This window comes from Capra hircus, chromosome 3 (assembly GCF_001704415.2).
Source record: "Capra hircus breed San Clemente chromosome 3, ASM170441v1, whole genome shotgun sequence".
Lineage (NCBI taxonomy): Eukaryota > Metazoa > Chordata > Mammalia > Artiodactyla > Bovidae > Capra > Capra hircus.
The window spans coordinates 7,153,367-7,174,243 of NC_030810.1; the positions used below are offsets into that span (position 1 = coordinate 7,153,367).

The 20,877-nt window shown below is 43.5% G+C and overlaps 1 protein-coding gene across 1 annotated transcript in view; it reads right to left on the reverse strand.

The window, feature by feature from the left end:
• The window catches only part of TRPM8 (transient receptor potential cation channel subfamily M member 8), a 106,827-nt gene that overhangs the window by 51,761 nt on the left and 34,189 nt on the right, over positions 1–20,877 (reverse strand). The window contains exons 8-12 of the mRNA XM_005678748.3: positions 19,956–20,023; positions 18,120–18,317; positions 9,089–9,191; positions 7,783–7,901; positions 1,439–1,729 (exon numbers count right to left, since the gene is read on the reverse strand). Of these exons, the coding sequence (XP_005678805.1) occupies positions 1,439–1,729; positions 7,783–7,901; positions 9,089–9,191; positions 18,120–18,317; positions 19,956–20,023 (779 nt within the window). The remainder of the gene's footprint in view (positions 1–1,438; positions 1,730–7,782; positions 7,902–9,088; positions 9,192–18,119; positions 18,318–19,955; positions 20,024–20,877) is intronic.

Consider the following 20,877-nt stretch of genomic DNA (forward strand, 5'->3'; position numbering starts at 1 on the left):
AATGCTCAATCTAAATTCTGACTTTCCGATAGTTAAAGTTCAATTATCACAATGTAAAACTATATTTATTTCTCTGGAGTGTTATTCAAAGTTTCAATTCCTAATGTTTCAGCTAGAATCCCAGCTTCATTTAGCCTCCCATATCTTCCAAGGGACTCTTTTTCGGATAGAAAAACAACTCTATGTATAGATTCCTCTTAATCTTTCCTACAAGTTTTACCAAGATACAAAGTGTTTCTGGCACAGTTATGGACACTGGAGAGTTTCACTATAAATAGAATCAAACAGCTTTTTAAACACTTTCAACTTCTTCAAACACCTAGCTCATTCAGACTTTTGCAACATACCCATACATTAAAATTCTAGAACTATAAAAGATAATGACCTAGCTTGAGTTTTCCCAGAAGTAAAAGGATTTGAGACAAGCATTTTGAGAAGCGATTCCAGGAAAACCACTCGGCGATTGAGGAAATGAGATTAGAAAAGAAAGGACCGACAGGTTGTCAGGGTAAATAACCAGAAGCTAATCCCACTAGGTGGGGCTTCCCTGGCGGCTCAGTGGGAATCTGCCCGCCAGTGCAGGAGATGTGGGTCCAGTCCCTGGGTCAGGAAGATCCCCTGGAGAAGGAAATGGCAACCCACTCCAGTATTCTTGTCTGGAGAATCCCATGGACAGAGGACACTGGTGGGCTATAGTCCATGGGGCTGCAAAGAGTCGGACACGACTTAGCAACTAAACGACAACAGTCCCACTAGGCAACTAACTCTAGGGGCCAGCGAAGGACACAGGCCTCAGAAGTATCCCCTCTGAGCAGGAAGGTTGCTGGGGTATTTATACACCAACTTGACCCTCAGTGGGCTCTGACCAGAGCAAGCCTTCAGCAAAGAGTCGCAGGTGCAGGAAACTGGCCCTGCCTGTCCTTTAAGTAGAAAATCTTGAAAGAATATAAGTTATATACATTCATAACATCCTCTCAAATGGAAACCAGGGTTGTCCTTTTGGAAAGATTCACTTCCCTTCTCATTCACAAAGGAAAACTTGGCAGTTCTCCAGTCCTTTGCATGGATAGCACAGAACTATTTTAGGCAGATCGCGTCCAAAAGGCTAAGGCATGAACAGGTTGCCATTTGTTTGCCCCTCTTCTCTGTTAGATGCCTTCAGAAAGTGTATCGCACCAACCTTTGCAATTAATAAACACCGCAATAACTAGTTGTTAATATAGCACAAGAATAAGGCAAGAAAATACACCACTTGTTATCTCAATAGGATTTGCTAGCTTAAATAAATGAAGTAGGACAAAAAATTTAACAAACCCAATATATTGACTACACGATGGTGATGAGGTAGGAAGTAGGAATCTAGAGAGGTAGAGAGATTTTTCTGAAGGAAGACTCAAGAGATCAGAGGATTCAGGCAGACAACCATCCCAATACATACATGGAGCTCTAGGTCTATTTCATCTCTGCTATTCCTGTCTTCCTTCCGGAAGCCTCTTCGGAAGTTAGCAACCAGTTTCCAGACAAAGGTAAGGAGGGCATCATTATAGGAATTTTTGGCGATCTGCAGGTTTTGATACACCAGGGAGCTGAAGTGATTGGAGAAGAGCTCGGTGAGGACGTCATTGGTGAGGAACTTCCGCAGGTTCAAGCCATTCTCCAGAAAGAGGCGGACAAACTTGGGTCTGTCCTTTATAAGAGCTGTAAACATGACTTCCTGAAGGTCAGCAGACTGAGGAGAAAGAGCAGAGAGAGAATGCACACCCTAAATCCAACTAAAGAAGCAAGGCATTTTCTTTCTCAGCTTACATCACACTTTCACCCACAAAGTAACAGGATCATCAGTTTCTCTTTCAGTTCTGCTTTGGAAATAAAATTTATCTTTTCAGTTGTAACACAATGTTGGATTTTAGCTCAAGTATTGAGGCAGGAGAAGGAAGCAGTATGGTGGGATCTGAAATCAGCCAGACGTGGGCTTGGATGGGACTTGGCCTTGTGCTATGGTAAAGTGGAGACGATGACACCATGTAGGGATGACATTGATCAAGAATTGATCCCAATGTCTTGCACAGAAGCACTGGCTCTGTTAGGGGACAGGGAACTTGCCATCCAGCTCACACCATTTCTCTGAGATCTACAGTAGACACCATTATGAGCCAACCACCAACCAACTCTTCCGTCTGTGCCGTGGGGTCACCCTGCCACCCTTCACACACCATGAGGCCAACACCTGGCCATGTTAAAAAGCCATGAGTTACTGGAACACCTGACAATGATACCCAGTTATTATTTCCCTTTATCTCTACTGTCTGGGCTCTGATAAGTCTTATCCCATAGAAGCTTATTGAAAATCTTAATAAAGATAATTAATACATTCTTCAGGCACAAAACAGTGGTCCACAGATCACACCACTGTTTCCCAATGTCCTCCTTAGTACTGGGTTGGCCAAAAGTTTCTTTGTGTGTTTCAAAACCTGAATGAATATTTTGGCCAACCCAATATTTTTTACAGTTTGATTCAGTTGGCAACATTAACAACTAGACTATGTATAAAATAGAAAACTGCTAGGAATATACTGTATAACACAGGGAACTCAATGCACCGTGGTGTCCTAAATGGGAAGGAAATCCAGAAGGGAGGGGCCATATGCATACGTACGGCTGATTGATTTTGCCGTGCAGCAGAAGCTAGTACACCACAACACTGTAACACAACTATGTGTGTGTGTCAGTTGCTCAGTCATGTCCCACTCTTTTCAACCCCATGGACTGTAGCCCACCAGGCTCCTCTGCCCATGGGATTCTCCAGGCAAGAATGCTGGAGTGGACTGCCATTCCCTTCTCCAGAGGATCTTCCCAACCCAGGGACTGAACCCTGGTCTCTTGCATTACAGGCAGATTCTTTACCATTTGAGCTACAGGGAAGTCCTACAAAACCACTATAAAGTCCTATAAAGCAACTATACTGCAATAAAAGTTAATTAATAAAAAATTAGATGGTTCATAAAAATCCACAAATTCCAGCATTAAAATCCAGATGCCTCAGACAGTAAAGAATCCACCTGCAATGCAAGAGACCTGGGTTCAATCCCTGGGTCAGGAAGATCCCCTGGAACAAGGAAGGGCAACCCGCTCCAGTATTCTTGCCTGGAGAATCCCATGGACAGAGGAGCCTGGCGGGCTACATACAGTCCATGGGGTCGCAAAGAGTCAGACATGATGGAGCGACTAACACTCATGAGTAAACACCAGAAGATCCGACACCATGGAGAACCATCAGCTGGAGCCAGTGGGGGCAGTTCCAGGAGCCTGGGCGCTGCAGCGCCTAACCCACTCACGCCTCCTCACTGCCCATCTAATCCACTCTCTTCACTGGATGTGTCTGAGCCCTGGTTCAGGGGAATATCCCCCACCAAGGGCAGCATTAGCAGTTTCTGTCTGATGTTGGTCTCAGAGGACCACATGTTGCCTGTAGAGGGAACTGCCAAGGGGCCCTTGAATCCTCACGCTGTGGCTCCCAGTGGGACAGAGGCAGAAAGCAGTGGCTGCCCTGATGATCTGCACTGCTAACCAGCTTCCAAGTTAAGCCTGTGCTACCCCTGGTCCAGGGATCACTCTTTGAGAACCCCTGGCACACAGGGAAAGAGAACAGCTTCAAAGTCAGACACACCTTTGTTTCCACATCTTGGTTTTACCATTATCTTACCTTATGTGCCAACAAATTTGGAAAACTCAGCAGTGGCCACAGGACTGGAAAAGGTCAGTTTTCATTCCAATCCCAAAGACAGGCAATGACAAAGAATGCTCAAACTACCGCACAATTGCACTCATCTCACATGCTAGTAAAGTAATGCTCAAAATTCTCCAAGCCAGGCTTCAGCAATACGTGAACTGTGAACATCCTGATGTTCAAGCTGGTTTTAGAAAAGGCAGAGGAACCAGAGATCAAATTGCCAACATCTTCTGGGTCATCAAAAAAGCAAGAGAGTTCCAGAAAACCATCTATTTCTGCTTTATTGACTATGCCAAAGCCTTCAACTGTGTGGATCACAAGAAACTGTGGAAAATTCTGAGAGAGATGGGAATACCAGACCACCTGACCTGCCTCTTGAGAAATCTGTATGCAGGTCAGGAAGCAAAATTTAGAACTGGACATGGAACAACAGACTGGTTCCAAATAGGAAAAGGGGTACATCAAGGCTGTATATTGTCACCCTGCTTATTTAACTTATATGCGAGTACATCATGAGAAACGCTGGACTGGAAGAAGCACAAGCTGGAACCAAGATTGCTGGGAGAAATATCAAGAACCTCAGAAAAGCAGATGACACCACCCTAATGGCAGAAAGTGAAGAGGAGCTAAAAAGCCTCTTGATGAAAGGGAAAGAGGAGAGTGGAAAAAGTTGGTTTAAAGCTCAACATTCGGAAAATGAAGATTATGGCATCAGGTCCTATCACTTCATGGGAAATAGATGGGGAAACAGTGGGAAAATTGTCAGACTTTATTTCTGGGGGCTCCAAAATCACTTCAGATGGTGACTGCAGCCATGAAATTAAAAGACGTTTACTCCTTAGAAGAAAAGTTATGACCAATCTAGATAGCATATTCAAAAGCAGAGACATTACTTTGCCAACTAAGGTCCGTCTAGTCAAGTCTATGGTTTTTCCTGTGGTCATGTATGGATGTGAGAGTTGGACTGTGAAGAAGGCTGAGTGCAGAAGAATTGATGCTTTTGAACTGTGGTGTTGGAGAAGACTCTTGAGAGTCCCTTGGACTGCAAGGAGATCCAATCAGTCCATTCTGAAGGAGATCAGCCCTGGGATTTCTTTGAAAGGAATGATGCTAACGCTGAAACTCCAGTACTTTGGCCACCTCATGCAAAGAGTTGATTCATTGGAAAAGACTCTATGCTGGGAGGGATTGAGGGCAGGAGGAGAAGGGGATGACCAAGGATGAGATGGCTGGATGGCATCATGGACTCGATGGACGTGAATCTGAGTGACCTCCAGGAGTTGGTGATGGACAGGGAGGCCTGGCGTGCTGCGATTCATGGGGCTGCAAAGAGTCGGACACGACTGAGCAACTGAACTGAACTGAACTACCTTATGTGCAACCTTGAATGAGACTGTGTCTCTGAACCTCATTTTTCTCATCTATAAAATAAGTGTTTGTGGGGATGAAATGAGGTAACACAGGTCAAGATGCCTTTAGAGATTCAAGTTCAGAACAGGCTCCCAAAATGCCATCAGAATGCCACCCCCACCATGGTACACATGGAGCCCTGGCTTATTAACCATCAAAATGAGGTAATCCCTGGGATGCTGGCATGAGGGCCAAGTGAACAAGCACAGTGAAACTGCTTTGTGCTGTATAAGAGATTACACAAATATTATCATTATTGCAAAGATTTGTATTTATTTTTAAACAAAGACTTACACTGGACTTAACAGGTGCCTATGTCTCAAGCTCTTTAGAAACATCTGATTGTATCAGTTCAGTGAGGTAGATACTGCTATTACCATCTCCATTTTTAAATGAGCAGTGATATGCTGGTAAACATGTCACAACCAACTCTCCAGAAGAAAATAAGCCCAGATTTGTGGCATTTGCCATTACTATGGTGTAAATGTTCCCACCACGGCCAGCCTTCAGCTATCATGTGGTATCACTGAATGCTCAATTGGGCCTTGACAGAGAGTACCAGGTACAGTGTTTCCAGCACACAGATACAACAGACATAACTTCCAGAGGCTAGGTCATAGCAAATGTAGTGAAATAGTTAGAAAGGGATGAGTCTGATTCAGTATTGCTTTTGTTTTCAATAAAATTTATTTAGTTCTAAGTTTATATTATTTTATTTTTAATGACTATATTTAATAACTGACTCAAAAAGCCCTACAAATTTTAGCAGTCAACTTTGATTTTTGCTAAAAAACAGTATGAGCTGACCCCAACTCACCACTGTGCAAGGAATGGAGGTATGGGAAGGTTAGGTAACTTGCAGAGGTTAAGTCATGCAGAGGGGCTGGCTCCAGAGTCCATTCTCTCAACCATTAGACCCTTCATGCTTAACTATCTTTATCTAAGTTAGTAAAATTAAATGATCAATTCAATATGTGCCCAACTTTACGTTTATTTGTACCAACTAACCTCACTTAAATAGGGCAGTTCACACACATGGGTTCATTTATGAATCAATTAACTAAATCTACTTGTAATTCTACTTTCCCTCAACTAACTCAAGGCTTGCCATATGAGATAGGACTCATTATACTGCAAAAACCAAACAAAGACAGTGTTTGCTAAAGAAATGAATAATTTAAATGTCCATAAGCCATGATTTTATTTGTATTCTATTATTAAAATTGATCACGTTCATATAAATGAATTCTTTATCTTTGATTATATGACAATGGGCCTAAAAGTGTTTTCTGAGTCTGACTGGGAAGGATACAAAGTTATGAAATATACATGCCTTATACTGTTACACACATATAAAATGAAATTCTCACTGCCCACCAATGACTGAAGAGCTGAAAACAAAGAAGCCCCTGCTATGTGGATCCAAGTGTGACATTTTATAATTGTTCCTATGAAACAGAATTCCTGAAGTGGATCTCGGTTGAGTTGTATACAAGAGGATGCTGCTGGAAAGTGTAGCCTTAGAGCTGTCATCAAATTCAAAGTGAGAGGGACTTCCCTAGCAGTCCAGTGGCTAAGATTCTGTGCTCCCAATGCAGGGGGCCTGAGTTCGATCCCTGGTCAGGGAACTAGATCCTGCAACTAAGAGTTCCCATGCTGAAACGAAAGATCCCGCATACTGCAACTAAGACTCAGTGCAGCTGAATAAATGTGAAAAAAATTAATTCTAAATGAGAAAAGTCAGCTTACTGGGGAAAAAATACAGATTTCCTGGACATACAACTTCCATATTGGAGGCACAGGTTTGCCTGGGGGAGGCCCGATTTCCTATGATATTCATTGTATGTCTTCAATCAACTTGTTTTATTTGTCTCTTATGCATCTCACATCTGACAGTTTTCTCATTAGAATTTGGCTAGGAAGGTGGAGTAGGGCACAAAATGAGAACCGCTGTCAAGCATACATTTCCCCCAAGAGGAAATCTTCACCTCTACACCCAGATGGAGAATTGCCTCTCACGTCATAGCTGAAAAGCTGTAAACTTTAGATAATATTGATGGCTTGATGTTACCTAACATTAGTGTATTTAGTTTTATTATCTCTTTACAACCAACCTACGAAGTCAATGTTATTATCCCCTACTGCAGATGAAGAAGCACTGGAGAAGACTCTTGAGAGTTCCTTGAACAGCAAGGAGATCAAACTAGTCCATCCTAAAGGAAATCAATCCTGAACTTTCATTGGAAGGACTGATACTGAAGATGAAGCTCCAACACTTTGGCCACCTGATGTGAAGAGCCAACTCATTGGAAAAGACCCTGATGCCAGGAAAGATTGAGGGCAGAAGAAGGGGGTGACAGAGGATGAGATGGTTGGATAGCATCACTGACTCAATAGACATGAGTTTGGGCAAACTCCGGGAGATGGTGATGGACAGGGAAGCTTGGCGTGCTACAGTCCGTGGGGTTGAAAAGAGTCGGACACAACTCAGCGACTGAACAACAGCAAAAACAGATGAAGCAAGTGAGGCCTAGCAACACAGATGCACCAGACAGAACGTCCATTTAAGATTCAGTATCAAAGGGCTTCTTAGAAATGGACTAGACCTGCACTGAAATCACCAAGGAGGGCTTCTTATTTACCTCCCATCGGCGGTCATTGGTGAAAATCTCATCATTGGCTATGTCCAGCTGGTTCCACTCCAGCAGAAGCTTAAGCTGCCCATTCCAGTTATCCTTATCTTGTTCATTGGTGCTAAAGGCTGTAAGAGAACAGGGAAAAAGTCAAGTTACCAAACACCCAGAAACAAGAGCATCAGAACCACTCCATATGGCCAATTATCAGAGCCATTTGTCAAAGGAGATTCTGGACATGTTCTTTTAGGATCAAACACTTAGAGGGACTTCACTGGTGGCCCAGTGGTTCAGACTTTAACTTCCAGTGCAGGGGGTGTGGGTTCAATCCCTGGACAAGAAGCTAAGATTCCCACATGCTTTGCAGCCGAAAAACCAAAACATAAAAAGCAGAAGCAATATTATGACATATTCATTAAAGGTTTTTAAAAAATGGTCCAGATGATAATATCTTTCCATTCCATATCCTAACAGCGTAACTATGGTATATTGATCTTTTCCTATAGATTCAGATTCCATAAATATTACATTTCCAGGGCCACATCTGACTTATATTATATCTAAATCTATGAAATAAAGAGCTATATTATAACAATGTTCTACTTGTCATTTCCAGAGCTATTATTTTCTGTATCTATGTATCTCTACAGATGTAGCCCCATTTCAACAAATATCCTTATAACCAAATTTCTGACAAGTATGACAAGAATGTTTCTAATAAATAGTTAATGCTTAAAATGCATTTCCGAGGTGCCTTGCCCTGCTCTGCATACCTTACAGATATTAATCAGGCGGCTCAACTCCAAACGGTCTTTGTCAAGGATCTATTTACTTAAGGTAATTCCACCTGGATGGGATTCTCAGGAAGCAAAGTTCACACATGAGGATTTAAAACTGAGGCTCATTCACAAGCTTCAGGAGATGTGTTAGCCCCTGAAACTGAATGCAGAAGCATCTGTGTATGAAGTGTGTGTGCACATGTGTACACAGATATGGAACACTGGGACAAAGGTCCATAGCTTTTATCACATTCTCCCAAAAGTCTGAGGCTCAGAAAAAGATTTTCAACCACTACTAGCGACAATTCTTTGGAAAGCACTGTGATCATATTTAACCAGTATTTTAATGACATAAAAATTCTTGTTCTATTAAATACATACATCCAAGGAGGTCAATAATAGTTATTCTGACTTTCAACCTATGATAATCAAAATTAAATGCAAGATTATATTTCCAGTAAAGCTGTTTAAAAAATAAATGCCAGCCATTAAAAGCCACAGAAAGTCAAATTTCTAGAAGAGCTATTTTTACTCACCTTTATACAATGCATAGGAGATCGCATTGCTCACAATTTCATCCCCTGCTTCTTCCATTTTAATAACTGTTAATAGGTGAGAACTTTCGACAATTTCTTTGAGCTGGCAAGATTTAAAGAGCAGAATTGTCAGCCAACTGATTTCAGGCCCGAGGAGTATAAACTTCTCTCTTTTGGTGAGGAATGTCTTGTTGCATTTTTTTTAAAGACCACCTATAGGAATGTTTCAGATTTCCTTCCCTCTTCTACAGTGCCCATACTCATAACTTCTAACTTCTAAATCGAAATAGTGAGTCCTTGACCACGATGAGCATAAAGCACTGCTTCTATAAGGACACGTATATAAAAAAGAACCTATTAGAAAGCTCCCAGATAAAATGACTAGGGGTGAGTGTGAGTGTGTGTATGTGACACATGGTAGGTACCCAATCATTGAACGAGTAAATAAATCAGGAAAAGACAACAGAAAAACCAGACATTGTCCTAGTGTGGTCCTAAGGGCTTAGACAATAGAAAGAAAAATTCAATGCGAATAAAAGCCAAGACAACGTGGTGATTAAATAAAGAGACGAGGGATTCTCTATATTTTCCTTTGTGATTTTATGTAATGTTTAATTTTAAGATATTTTGTAAGATTCACGAGCTGGGGAAGGGACTTCCCTGGCAGTCCAGTAGTGGGATGCAGGTTCGATCCCTGGTCAGGGGGGTAAGATCCCACATACCTTGCAGCCAAAACCAAAAGGAAACCTAAAAAACATAAAGCAGAAGCTATATTATAACAAATTCAATAAAAGACTTAAAAAAAAAAAAAGAGCCTGGAGAGAGGCAGAGCCCCTCCTGATTCTATGGTTTCAGGCCAGCTTGGAGGGAGCTTGAAAGTGAAGAGCTCCCTCTAGAGGAGGAAGCGAGTCTGGCTGTGGTTCCACGGAGTTCAAAGTGGTGGCGGGTTTTCCCGGCAACATTTGGCCCTGAAGATCTGGAACTACAGAGTCTTGGCTGGGCAGAGAGGGAAGCCTCAGGTCAGGCTGGCTATACATGCATTCTTGCATATATTCAGAAAAGATGAAAACCCTGATTTGAAAAGATACACGCACGCCAATGTTGAGAGTGGCACTACTTACAATAGCCAGGTCATAAGCAACCATCAACAGACAAATGGACAAATAAGATGCGGTGAATACTCGCGCGCGCGCACGCGCGCGCGCGCACACACACACACGCACACACACACACACACACACACACACTGGAATATTAGTCATAAAAAAAGAATGAAATAATGCCATTTGCAGCAGCATGGATGGACCTAAGCGAAATAAGACAGAGGAAGACAAAGTACATATCACTTACATGTGGGATCTAAAAAGAATACAAATAAGCTTATTTAGAAAACAGAGACAGACTCACAGACATAGAAAACAAACTCATGATTACCAAAGGGAGAAGGGGAGGGGACGGATAAATTAATAGTATGGGATTAACAGATACATGCTGCTAAATATAAAACAACAAGGATTGTCCAAAGGATAAGGGTTTACTGTATAGCACAGGGAACTATATGCAATGTCTTTTTTTTTAATATATTTTTATTTATTTGGCTGTTCTTGGTCTTAGTGGTGGCATGTGGCATGTGGGATCTAGTTCCCTGACCAGGGATTGAACTCAGGCCCCCTGCATTGGGAGTACAGAGTCTTAGCCACTGGACCACCATTAATGTCTTATAATGGAAAAGAATCTGAAAATAATATATACATATTCTTTACGTAAAAATATGTGTGTATATGTATTCTTATTCTTATATATAGACACACTTATATATACGTACAGAAAAATATCTGTCTCTGTTCATCAACTATGCTAAAGCTTTTAACCATGTAAATCATGACAAGTATGGAAAGCTGAGAGACGGGAATACAGATCATCTTACCTGTCTCCTGAGAAACCCATATGTGGGTCAAGAAGCAACCGTTAGAACCCCGTATGGAACAACTGACTGGTTCAAGATTGAGAAAGGAGTAGGGCAGGGCTGTCTGCTGTACCCCCGTTTGTTTAACCTATACGCTGAGCACATCACGAGAAATGCCGGGCTGGGTGAGTTACAAGCCGGAATCAAGACAGGTGGGAAAACATCAACAACTTCAGATATAGCACTCCAACCGCAGCAATCAAAGAGGAAGTAAAGAGCCTCCTGCTGAGGGTGAAGGAGGAGAGTGAAAGAGCCGGCTTAAGACTAAATATTAAAAAATCTAAGATCATGGCATCCGGCCCCATCACCGCATGGCAAATAGAAGGGGAGAAGGTGGAAGTAGTGACAGATTTCCTCTTCCTGGGCTCCAAAATCACTGAGGACAGTGACTGCACCCGTGAAATCAGAAGACGACGGCTTCTTGGCAGGAAAGTGATGACAAACCTAGACAAGCAGAGACACTGCTCTGCCGACAAAGGTCCACAGAGTCAAGGCTATGGTCTTCCCAGTGGTAATGCACGGTTGTGAGAGCTGGACCACAAAGAAGGCAGAACACCAGAGAATTGATACCTTCAAATCATGTTGCTGGAGCAGACCCTTGAGAGTCCCTTGGACAACAAGGGGATCAAACCAGTCGATCTTAAGGGAGATCAACCCTGAATATTCTCTGGAAGGACTGATGCTGGAGCTGAAGCTCCAGTATTTTGGTCATCTGATGCAAACAGACCACTCACTGGAAAAGTACCCGATGCTAGGAAAGATGGAGGGCAGAACGAAAAGGGGGGGTCAGAAGATGAGATGACTCGACAGCATCACTGATGAAATGAACATGAACTTGGGCAAACTCCAGAAGATGGTGAGGGATAGAGAGGCCTGGTGTGCCGCAGTCCATGGGGTTACAAAGAGTCAGACACAACTGGGCGACTGAACAACAATAAGTACATTAATTTATATATGCATATATATATATTTGAATCACTTGGCTGTACACCTGATAGAACACAGTATTATAACTTGAGTTCAATTTTTTAAAAAGAAAAAAGGAGAGCCCTTGAATTTTGACTTTAGGAGGTGACCTTAAGGTTGCAGTTTCCTGGGAAAGGTGGTGTCCAAGGGCTTCATTCAAAAGGCATCTGAGGGTGACGAGGAAATAGATGAAAACTGCAGGAAAGCACAGACCACAGTGAGTTTGACAGAGAGGGAGAGGGGCTGACGGCAGGAAGGGAAGGGTCCTCTCACCACGCTGGCAGCCTTTGTTCATGCAAAGGAAAGGGGTCTGGCCAGAAATGACAGGTGAGGAGGGGTCCAGGTCCCAAGATTCTGGGGCCAGCTGGGGGTGGGCAGCACAGAAGGGCCAAGACAACTTTTCCTTTGGAATGAAAAGGAAGAAGGAGAAGATGAACATGGATACAGAGCAAATGGATGGAACCCAGAGACTCTGCAGGGGCGCCCACTCATACTCCGTCCCCCTAGGATCCTGACCCCCAACTGCAGCCCATGTGAGCTCAACTGAAACAGTCTCAGATCACACCTCACCCTGCCTCAAACTCCTCGGCGACTTCCTGACACACCTGAACAAGACCTAAAGTTCCAGACAGTGTTCAAGGAGCTCCCTGGCCTGGCCCCTCCTAAGTCCCACAGTCTCCACCCCAAAGTGTCCACCCTCACCGCCATCTTTCAGTCCCTTGGGGAGCTGGACTTATCTCGAGTCTCAGGAGCTGTGCCCCAAACAAGCCCAGCCCTCACCCTTTACCCTCACCCATCACTCAGATCTCAGCTCCCATGTCACCTCCTCTGAGAAGCCCTCCGCTGAAAGGCCCTTCCACGCCAGGCCGGGCTCCCTTGGCTCAAACCCAGTGTATCCACGCTACTAATTTTCTTCAAAACTCCCTTTTGTGCTAGTGAGAGAGTCATTTCCTAGGCAGGTTGATAAGAAGTCTAGGGGTCCCCAAGGAGAGAGGGGTCTGGAATTCTCAAGGAGGAAGAAAGGACGAACTTTTTTTTTTCCTTCTCTACATTCATTAGGATTATATAACAATAATGTATTCTGCCTGAGGACAGTCTCTGGATTAAAGCTTCTGGCTAATACTGTTATCTTAAAATGTAAATTATGGGAGTAGGTCTGGTGAAGTCTTTACAACCTCCAGACATTCTTTGGATTCATTGGAGAGTATATAACTTCCTTGCTAACACTAACAAGCGGGTACTCTTTCTGCCCCCTTCTGATGCCTATGTCAGAAGCTTTCTCTATCTCCTTTATACTTTAATAAAACTTTATTACACAAAAGCTCTGAGCGATCAAGCCTCGTCTCTGGCCCCGGATTCAATTCTTCTCCTCCGGGGGCCAAGAATCCCGACATCGTGATTCAACAACAAACTTTCAGTAGAAAATTAAACACTGCACTGTACTGTGATCACTCAACAGAATTTTTTTAATTTCCATTTTCTTTCTGAAGACAAGCACTCTCTGTTCTGTACTCTCTGAAATGTCTGTTGCAGGTTCAGGCATCAGTACGTGCTCAATGAATTACTACTGAATAAATGAAAGTGTTGGAAATGAATGATACCGGGTTGGCTGGCAGGCTGGGAGACGCTGAAGGGTCAAGTTCTTGAGAAGGTGGGAGTAGGCAGAGTGGGGAACTATGAGAGCCCTGGTGGGGAGGAGGGCCTGGGCCCAGTGGGCAAGCAGATGGGGTCTCTGGAGGAGGCTGAGAGACTGACGCCAGGCTTAGGGGCTGCCTGTCCACATGGCCAGTGAGGCCACCCACAATTACCCCAAGAGCTTGCTTGATGAATGTCTGACTGAATATACACATTCATCCATTAATAATTCCACTCTTGAGGTTCGTCTTTTGGGAAAGCTCTACCAACTGCCAAACCCCATATAAGTGCATAATTAAAATGCCAGGCTAGTTTTTATTATTGATGTATGTCTTCTGATTGACATAATTATAATTATAGTAAATCATTAGCATATGCATATGAATTAGATATGCACCCCAGAAAGGGCAATATAATCATAGAAAGTGAAATGTGTCTGACATTTAGCCTGCTTCACGTGACTTTCCCGTAGCAGTTTTCTTGAAGCAGAAAATCAAAACCCTTCATAAAGGGACTTCCCTGGTGGTCCAGCAGTTAAGACTTCACCTTCCAATGTAGTGAAAGCGAAGTCACTCAATGGTGTCTGACTCTTTGCGACCCCATGGATTGTAGCCGACCAGGCTCCTCTGTCCATGGGATTTTCCAGGCAATAGTCCTGGAGTGGATTGCCATTTCCTTCTCCAGGGGATCTTCCCAACCCAGGGATCGAACCCAGGTCTCCCACATTGTAGACAGACGCTTTACTGTCTGAACCACCAGGGAAGTCTCCAATGTAAGGGGAGCCAATTCAATCCCTGGTTGGGTAGCTAAGATCCCACATGCCTCACAGCCAAAAAAAAACAAAACAGAAAACAGAAACAGTATTATAACAAATTCAATAAAGACTTTTTAAAAAATGGCCCACATCAAAAAAAAAAAATTTTTTTAATGTCCTTTATAAAGGGTATGGGGATCCATACGGGGGCATGGCCCTTTGGACATGACCTTGTCTGGACTCTACAAGCAACGTACATATAGAATAAGAGGAAAGTCACTGAAATGGACCCAGGGCCATCTTTGACGGGTGAGTTAAGAGTTGTCTATTCCTTTTCTGAGAGCATCCTTGAACTGACCGCTGGATTCCTTCCATCCATCCCAGGAAACTACCTTGACGACACTGCTCAACACACAAAGCCTTAGGTTTCTATCTGTGCTTTGGGGTTGCTCCCTTGATATGTTTGGAATGACTCCAGCAGTTTAGGTCTGAATATATGGGGAACCGGAAATAACCACTGCGGGTTATACATATTTCTCTCACCTACATATTTTCACCCGGAGGACACTCTATTCAAATCGGGCCCCTGGGTATTCAGGGTGTTTGTGTGTATGCATGTTCAGCCACGTCCAACTCTTTGCGACCCCATGGACTGTAGCCTGCCAGGCTCCTCTGTCCAAGGGATTCTCCGGGCAAGAATACTGGAGTGGGCTGCCGTTTCCTTCTCCACAGTATCTTCCCAACGCAGGGATCGAATCCATGTTTCCTGTCTCCTCCACTGGCAGGCGGATTCTTCACCGCTACCTCGATTGGCTCAGGGCTGGGGATTGACACAGCCAATGGACCACTTTGGCCATGCCCAGCCAGCCCCTTCCTGCTCCTTTGTTGGGATCTGCTCCTTGCAGGGGGCTAGTGCTCTGGTGTCAGCTGTCACCACGTGTCGCCTGACAGCGGCCGGCAATCCCCCAGGGCTGCCTCTGTCTGGGTGGGTTCCTCTGTCTCATTCTGGGGCTCAGCATGAGGAGGTCCGTGATGGCTGCACCCCTAAGCCACATCTTTCAACTTGGCCTTCGTCATCAATGATGCTGATATCACGCTATTACTGGACTTGAACAAGATACAAGCAAATCCCAGCAAGAGCTTTCACAGAAAACCACTAGCGTTGCCCTTTTTAGCAAAATCCGCAAAACGTGGCATCTCAAGTAGGAACATCACATAAGCGTTTGTTGGACAGGGCATCATTCAGCACCAACAGAGACTCGGGCATAGGAAGAAGATGCAGCTGCGTCTTCTGAGTCTTAGTAGTGAAGCTTAATCCGGAAAGGACTTGTGTCCTGATCACTTTGATCCTGCCATACCTTCCCTGGATCATCACCTAACTGCCCAGTCATGTGAAATTAAGTAAAGCCAAGAGGGTCTCATTGTTCTTTAATTTAATACAGAGTACCCGGTAGCCTAGACGATTGGCTTGATTTTTCTCATTATTTACAAGAATTTGATTTGTTCATGCTTGCTTTAAATAATGACAAAGACCAATACACACTGTTCCATATAAAATAAAGAAAGATTTACTGTTTAGGACAGGGAACTACACTCAGTATCTTGTAATAATCTATAATGAAAAATAATCTGCAAAAGAATGTTACATATATATATATATATATATGCCTGCCAGTGCAAGAGACATTAGAGACACAAGTTTGATCCCTGGGTCAGGTAGATCCCCTGGGGGAGGGCATGGCAGCCCACTCCAGTATTCTTGCCTGGAGAATCCCATGGATAGAAGAGCCTGGCAGGCTATGCTCCATAGGGTCACCAAGAGGACATGACTAAAGTGACTTAGCATGCATGCACACACATATACTTGTGTGTGTGTGTGTATATATATATATATATATATATACATATACATGGGCTTCCCCTGTGGCTCAGTGGTAAAGAATCTGCCTGCCAATGTAGGAGATGAGGGTTTGATCCCTGGGTTGAGAAGATCCCCTGGAAAAGAGAATGGCAACCCACTCCAGTATTCTTGCTTGGAAAATCCCATGGACAGAGGAGCCTGGTGGGCTACAGTCCATGAGATCACAAAAGAGTCAGACATGACTGAGCAAATGGGCACAGCATATATATATATATATATATATATATATGTGTGTGTGTATATATATATATATATATATGAATCACTTTGCTGTATACCTGAAATGAACACAACATTGCAAATCAACTGTGCTTCGATAAAAGAAAAAACATGATGACAAACGCTACCATGAGCAGGATTGTCTTCACTACTCCAAGATTTCAGTTTGCCAAATTTGACACTTTGAGGTTCTTCCACAATGAAATGCTGCTGAAATACCAAGTTAATTAAAGAACTTATAAAAATTATTTAGACTAAATTCAACCTTTCACTCTAATGATGAAATGGGTTGCATGATTAAAATAACTCTTGCTGTCTACATCCTGTTATTTCCTTTATGGAAAACTTCCCAAGCGGCAGCACACACTCCTAAGAATACCCAAACATCGAAGGCCATTTTCAAATGAGCTGATGGGAACGTCCCCACTCCTATCAATGTAAAGGCTATCACAAACTGAACAGTCAACAAGATGAAAGTCATTTCAAGTCAACACCAATCATGACTCAAGAGAGAAAAGTGAGAAAGCACAGCACTATGTTAAAATACTTTACAGGCTTAGCAATAAGAAGCCGGAGATATTTCAATCAGTATACATTTCTCACATGATCCGATAGGAAAGATGAGAGATTGTGAATGAATCACAGGCCAGTTAACTTAGAAAGGCAATCTTTCTGTAGTAACAGCTTCTCCACTAGATACAGATTCAATTTAGAATCTGCATTTCTAAAACATCACCACAGGGATTTCACCCCCCACCCCCCACCCCCTCACCCCCCACTGCTGATAGGAGACACAGAAGCTCAACGCTTATTGGCAGGGTATGAAAGAAGGAGTATCAGCTTTGAAAACAGGCGGACTGGAATTTAAGCCCCATCTGCTAACCTAGATAGCATACTGAAAAGCAGAGACATTACTTTGCCAAAAAAGGTTCATCTAGTCAAGGCTATGGTTTTTCCTGTGGTCATGTATGGATGTGAGAGTTGGACTGTGAAGAAAACTGAGCGCCGAAGAATTGATGCTTTTGAACTGTGGTGTTGGAGAAGACTCTTGAGAGTCCTTTGAACTGCAAGGAGATCCAACCAGTCCATTCTAAAGGAGATCAGTTCTGGGTGTTCTTTGGAAAGACTGATGCTAAAGCTGAAATTCCAGTACTTTGGACACCTCATGCGAAGAGCTGACTCATTGGAAAAGACTCTGATGCTGGGAGGGATTGGGGGCAGAAGAAGAGGATGAGATGGGTGGATGGCATCACCCACTCGATGGACGTGAGTCTGAGTGAACTTCGGGAGTTGGTGATGGACAGGGAGGCCTGGCGTGCTGCGATTCATGGGGTCGCAAAGAGTCGGACACGACTGAGTGACTGAACTGAACTGAACTGAACTGAACTGCTACACCTTATGAGGTATGGAGACTAGGCAAGTCATTTAATGTATATGAGCTTCAGTTTCCAAGAAAAAACACCTGTTTGGGCTGGAGTGCAGTTTCCAAGTCGCTGAGAAAGTATAAATAGGCTGGCAGTGGAGGCGCCCGCCCCCTCCCTTCCCGTGAACTTGCCCCCCTGCAACTCACCCATCTGATCCAACTCTCGGTCTCCTCCTCAGGCAGCCGGGACACGGTGCGCGGCAGGAAGCGCACCAGCTTCTCCTTGACGATGGATGACGTCAGGACGTCCTCCACCTCCACCAGGCTCGCGATCACATCAGCGATCTGCCCCGAGCCTTCCACCACCACGCAGGGGATTTTACTTTTGACGGAGGTATTGATGGCCTGCGAGAAGGGAGGTAAGAGTCGACCAGAGGATCAACAGAACCCGGCCCGGACCGAGGCTCTAATCAAGCTGGTGAACAAATCACATGGACACATCTCTGCACTCTATCCTTCTGCGGGGATAGAAGCATTCAATCCGAAGCAAACCAAGTACTTGCACCCACTTTGAGAATCAGAAATGTAAGCCAGTTGTCTTACATCCTGTGGTAGTATCAAATTCCATAGTAAGGACATGTGCAGCTGGCAAGTTTTCCATAAATAAGTGCTTCAAAATGTCCCTCTATATAAAACTGATCACTCCAAATATTGACATCATAGATTTAAATGACAACTCTTAAGATGGTCCTCAACATTGTCATTGATGACTTATCTGACAGAGGTGAATAATATGCATAGTTTTAAGGCATGAAAATACCTTCCCAGAAGCTGGCACACTTTTTTGACACACATATTTCCCTCCTCAAATAATTGTCTTTTCTCCTTTTATGAAAAGAAAAGAAAAATATATTTGTTTTCTGGATAAACATGTACCACAGTTTTATTTCCTTGATAAAAACCACAGAGACCAGCATAGGGGAATCAGGTCTTAAGAATTTTAACCACTTGACAACAAGACAAAGTGATGTACATGGGAGCACAGCCCCTTCCTTTAGCCAGGAGTGCTGTCTCCCTTACAGAAGACGTTGCCCATAGAGTGTGGAGCCTTCATCAGATCAGGCTGGGATCCATCTTCACCTCCCTACCTGTGCCAAAGGTGGGTGTCAGGGCCGTGCTGGGGCGGGAGTGAGGGTGATAGGAGAGTGAGCTGAAGGATGAAGAGCTCAGTGGGCAGTTTCTCCTCCCTCTCTCCTCTCTCCTGCAGCATCTGTGGGTTGTGAATTGCCTAAACAGACTTTGAGGGAAATGCTGCAGAAATGCGATACTCTAGACTGGCAGCACCTCGCTGGAAACCTTAATTCCAAATCTAAAATCTGAGTGATAATAGAGGCAACCATCTTCAATTACTTTTTCTCCATCTCTCTTCCTCTTTAATGTGACTGCCTCTTCAAGCATTTCCATACTGACTATTTCACACTGAAAAAAAAATCTCTAATTTTTCTCTGAAAAGTCTTTCTCTGAAAAATCTTTATTTAATAATGTTTTCAACAGTAGGTCTCCTAGAAGGTACATAATAAATGCCTGCTGATGGAAGAATAAACGAACGGATCATTGTTACAGAAAATAATAAACAAAGAGAAGCGTTAGATTATGATTCTAACTAACTCTGCCAGGAATTTCATGTAATTCCAAGTGTGTGTGGTCACAGGGTGGCCATGGTTTTCCAACATAACTGTTGGTTACCATCCCTGAGTCTTGTGAGTTCAGGTCAAGCCCTTCTATTTGGCTGGTTGATGGCCAAAGCCAACAGTAAGTACACAGACTATTCGTGTTGCTACAAAGTCTCTTCCTAAATCTTCTCAGCTGAGGAGACAACATAAGTCTGTGAGGGCAACACTGTGTGATTGGAAAAATGCTACTTACTTGCTGTAGAAAAGAAAGCAATCAGATTAGGTTAGGTGAGCCCCCAAAGCCATGAAAATACAAACCAGTTGAGCAAACTTGTTGGCCAATCTTTAAGAAAACCAAACCAAGACTCACCTTCAAAGTCTCTTTCCCACCTCCTTGGGCAAAACACACAATGGGGATCTTGCCACCGTAGTTGGAATCTGTAAAATATAAAACATAAAATATATTTTGGGCTCATCAGAAATACTCACCCACCTCAAGGGAACTTCTGCCCCTTGAGCCCAGGGTGGGGCTGCTGGCTGCAGACCTAACGAACCTGACCATCAGTTGATCACAATGGATCATCTCTGGGCTCCAAACCAGCAGTAGCGTGACCGGAGTCACACTGCATGATGTTTATTTAAAATGCTAACGTCTGTGAATGCTTGACTTTTGCTAATAAATATCGTGGACTGCAAGGAGATCCAACCAGTCCATCCTAAAGGAAATCAGTCCTGAATATTCATTGGAAGGACTGATGCTGAAGCTGTAGCTCCAGTACTTTGGCCACCTGATGCGAAGAGCTGACTCAACAGAAAAGACCCTGATGCTGGGAAAGATTGAAGGCGGGAGGAGAAGGGGACGACAGAGGGTGAGATGGCTGGATGGCATTACCGACTCAATAGACATGAATCTGAGTAAACTCTGGGAGTTGGTGATAGACAGGGAGGCCTGGTGTGCTACGGTTGCAAAGAGTCTGACACAACTGAGTAACTGAACTGAACTGACCTGAATATATATAGTCAGGTTCAAATTTATCCTGACAATAATTACACTTTCACTCATTTGCATAATCTATGCTTTCTCATGTGCATGAAAAATCTGCATAACTATGTGTTTTCTCCAGAGAGATGACTGCATATATAAATGTCTTTCTCCACAGACTTCCCATTGAGAAAAGAAAAGATTGAGATTATATCCAGCAAGTCTCTGTGATGGAGACTGTCACTAGATCATGTGGTAATCTGGTTCCACAACAGGACACATCTCAACACCAACATCTCAGCAGTAGGAA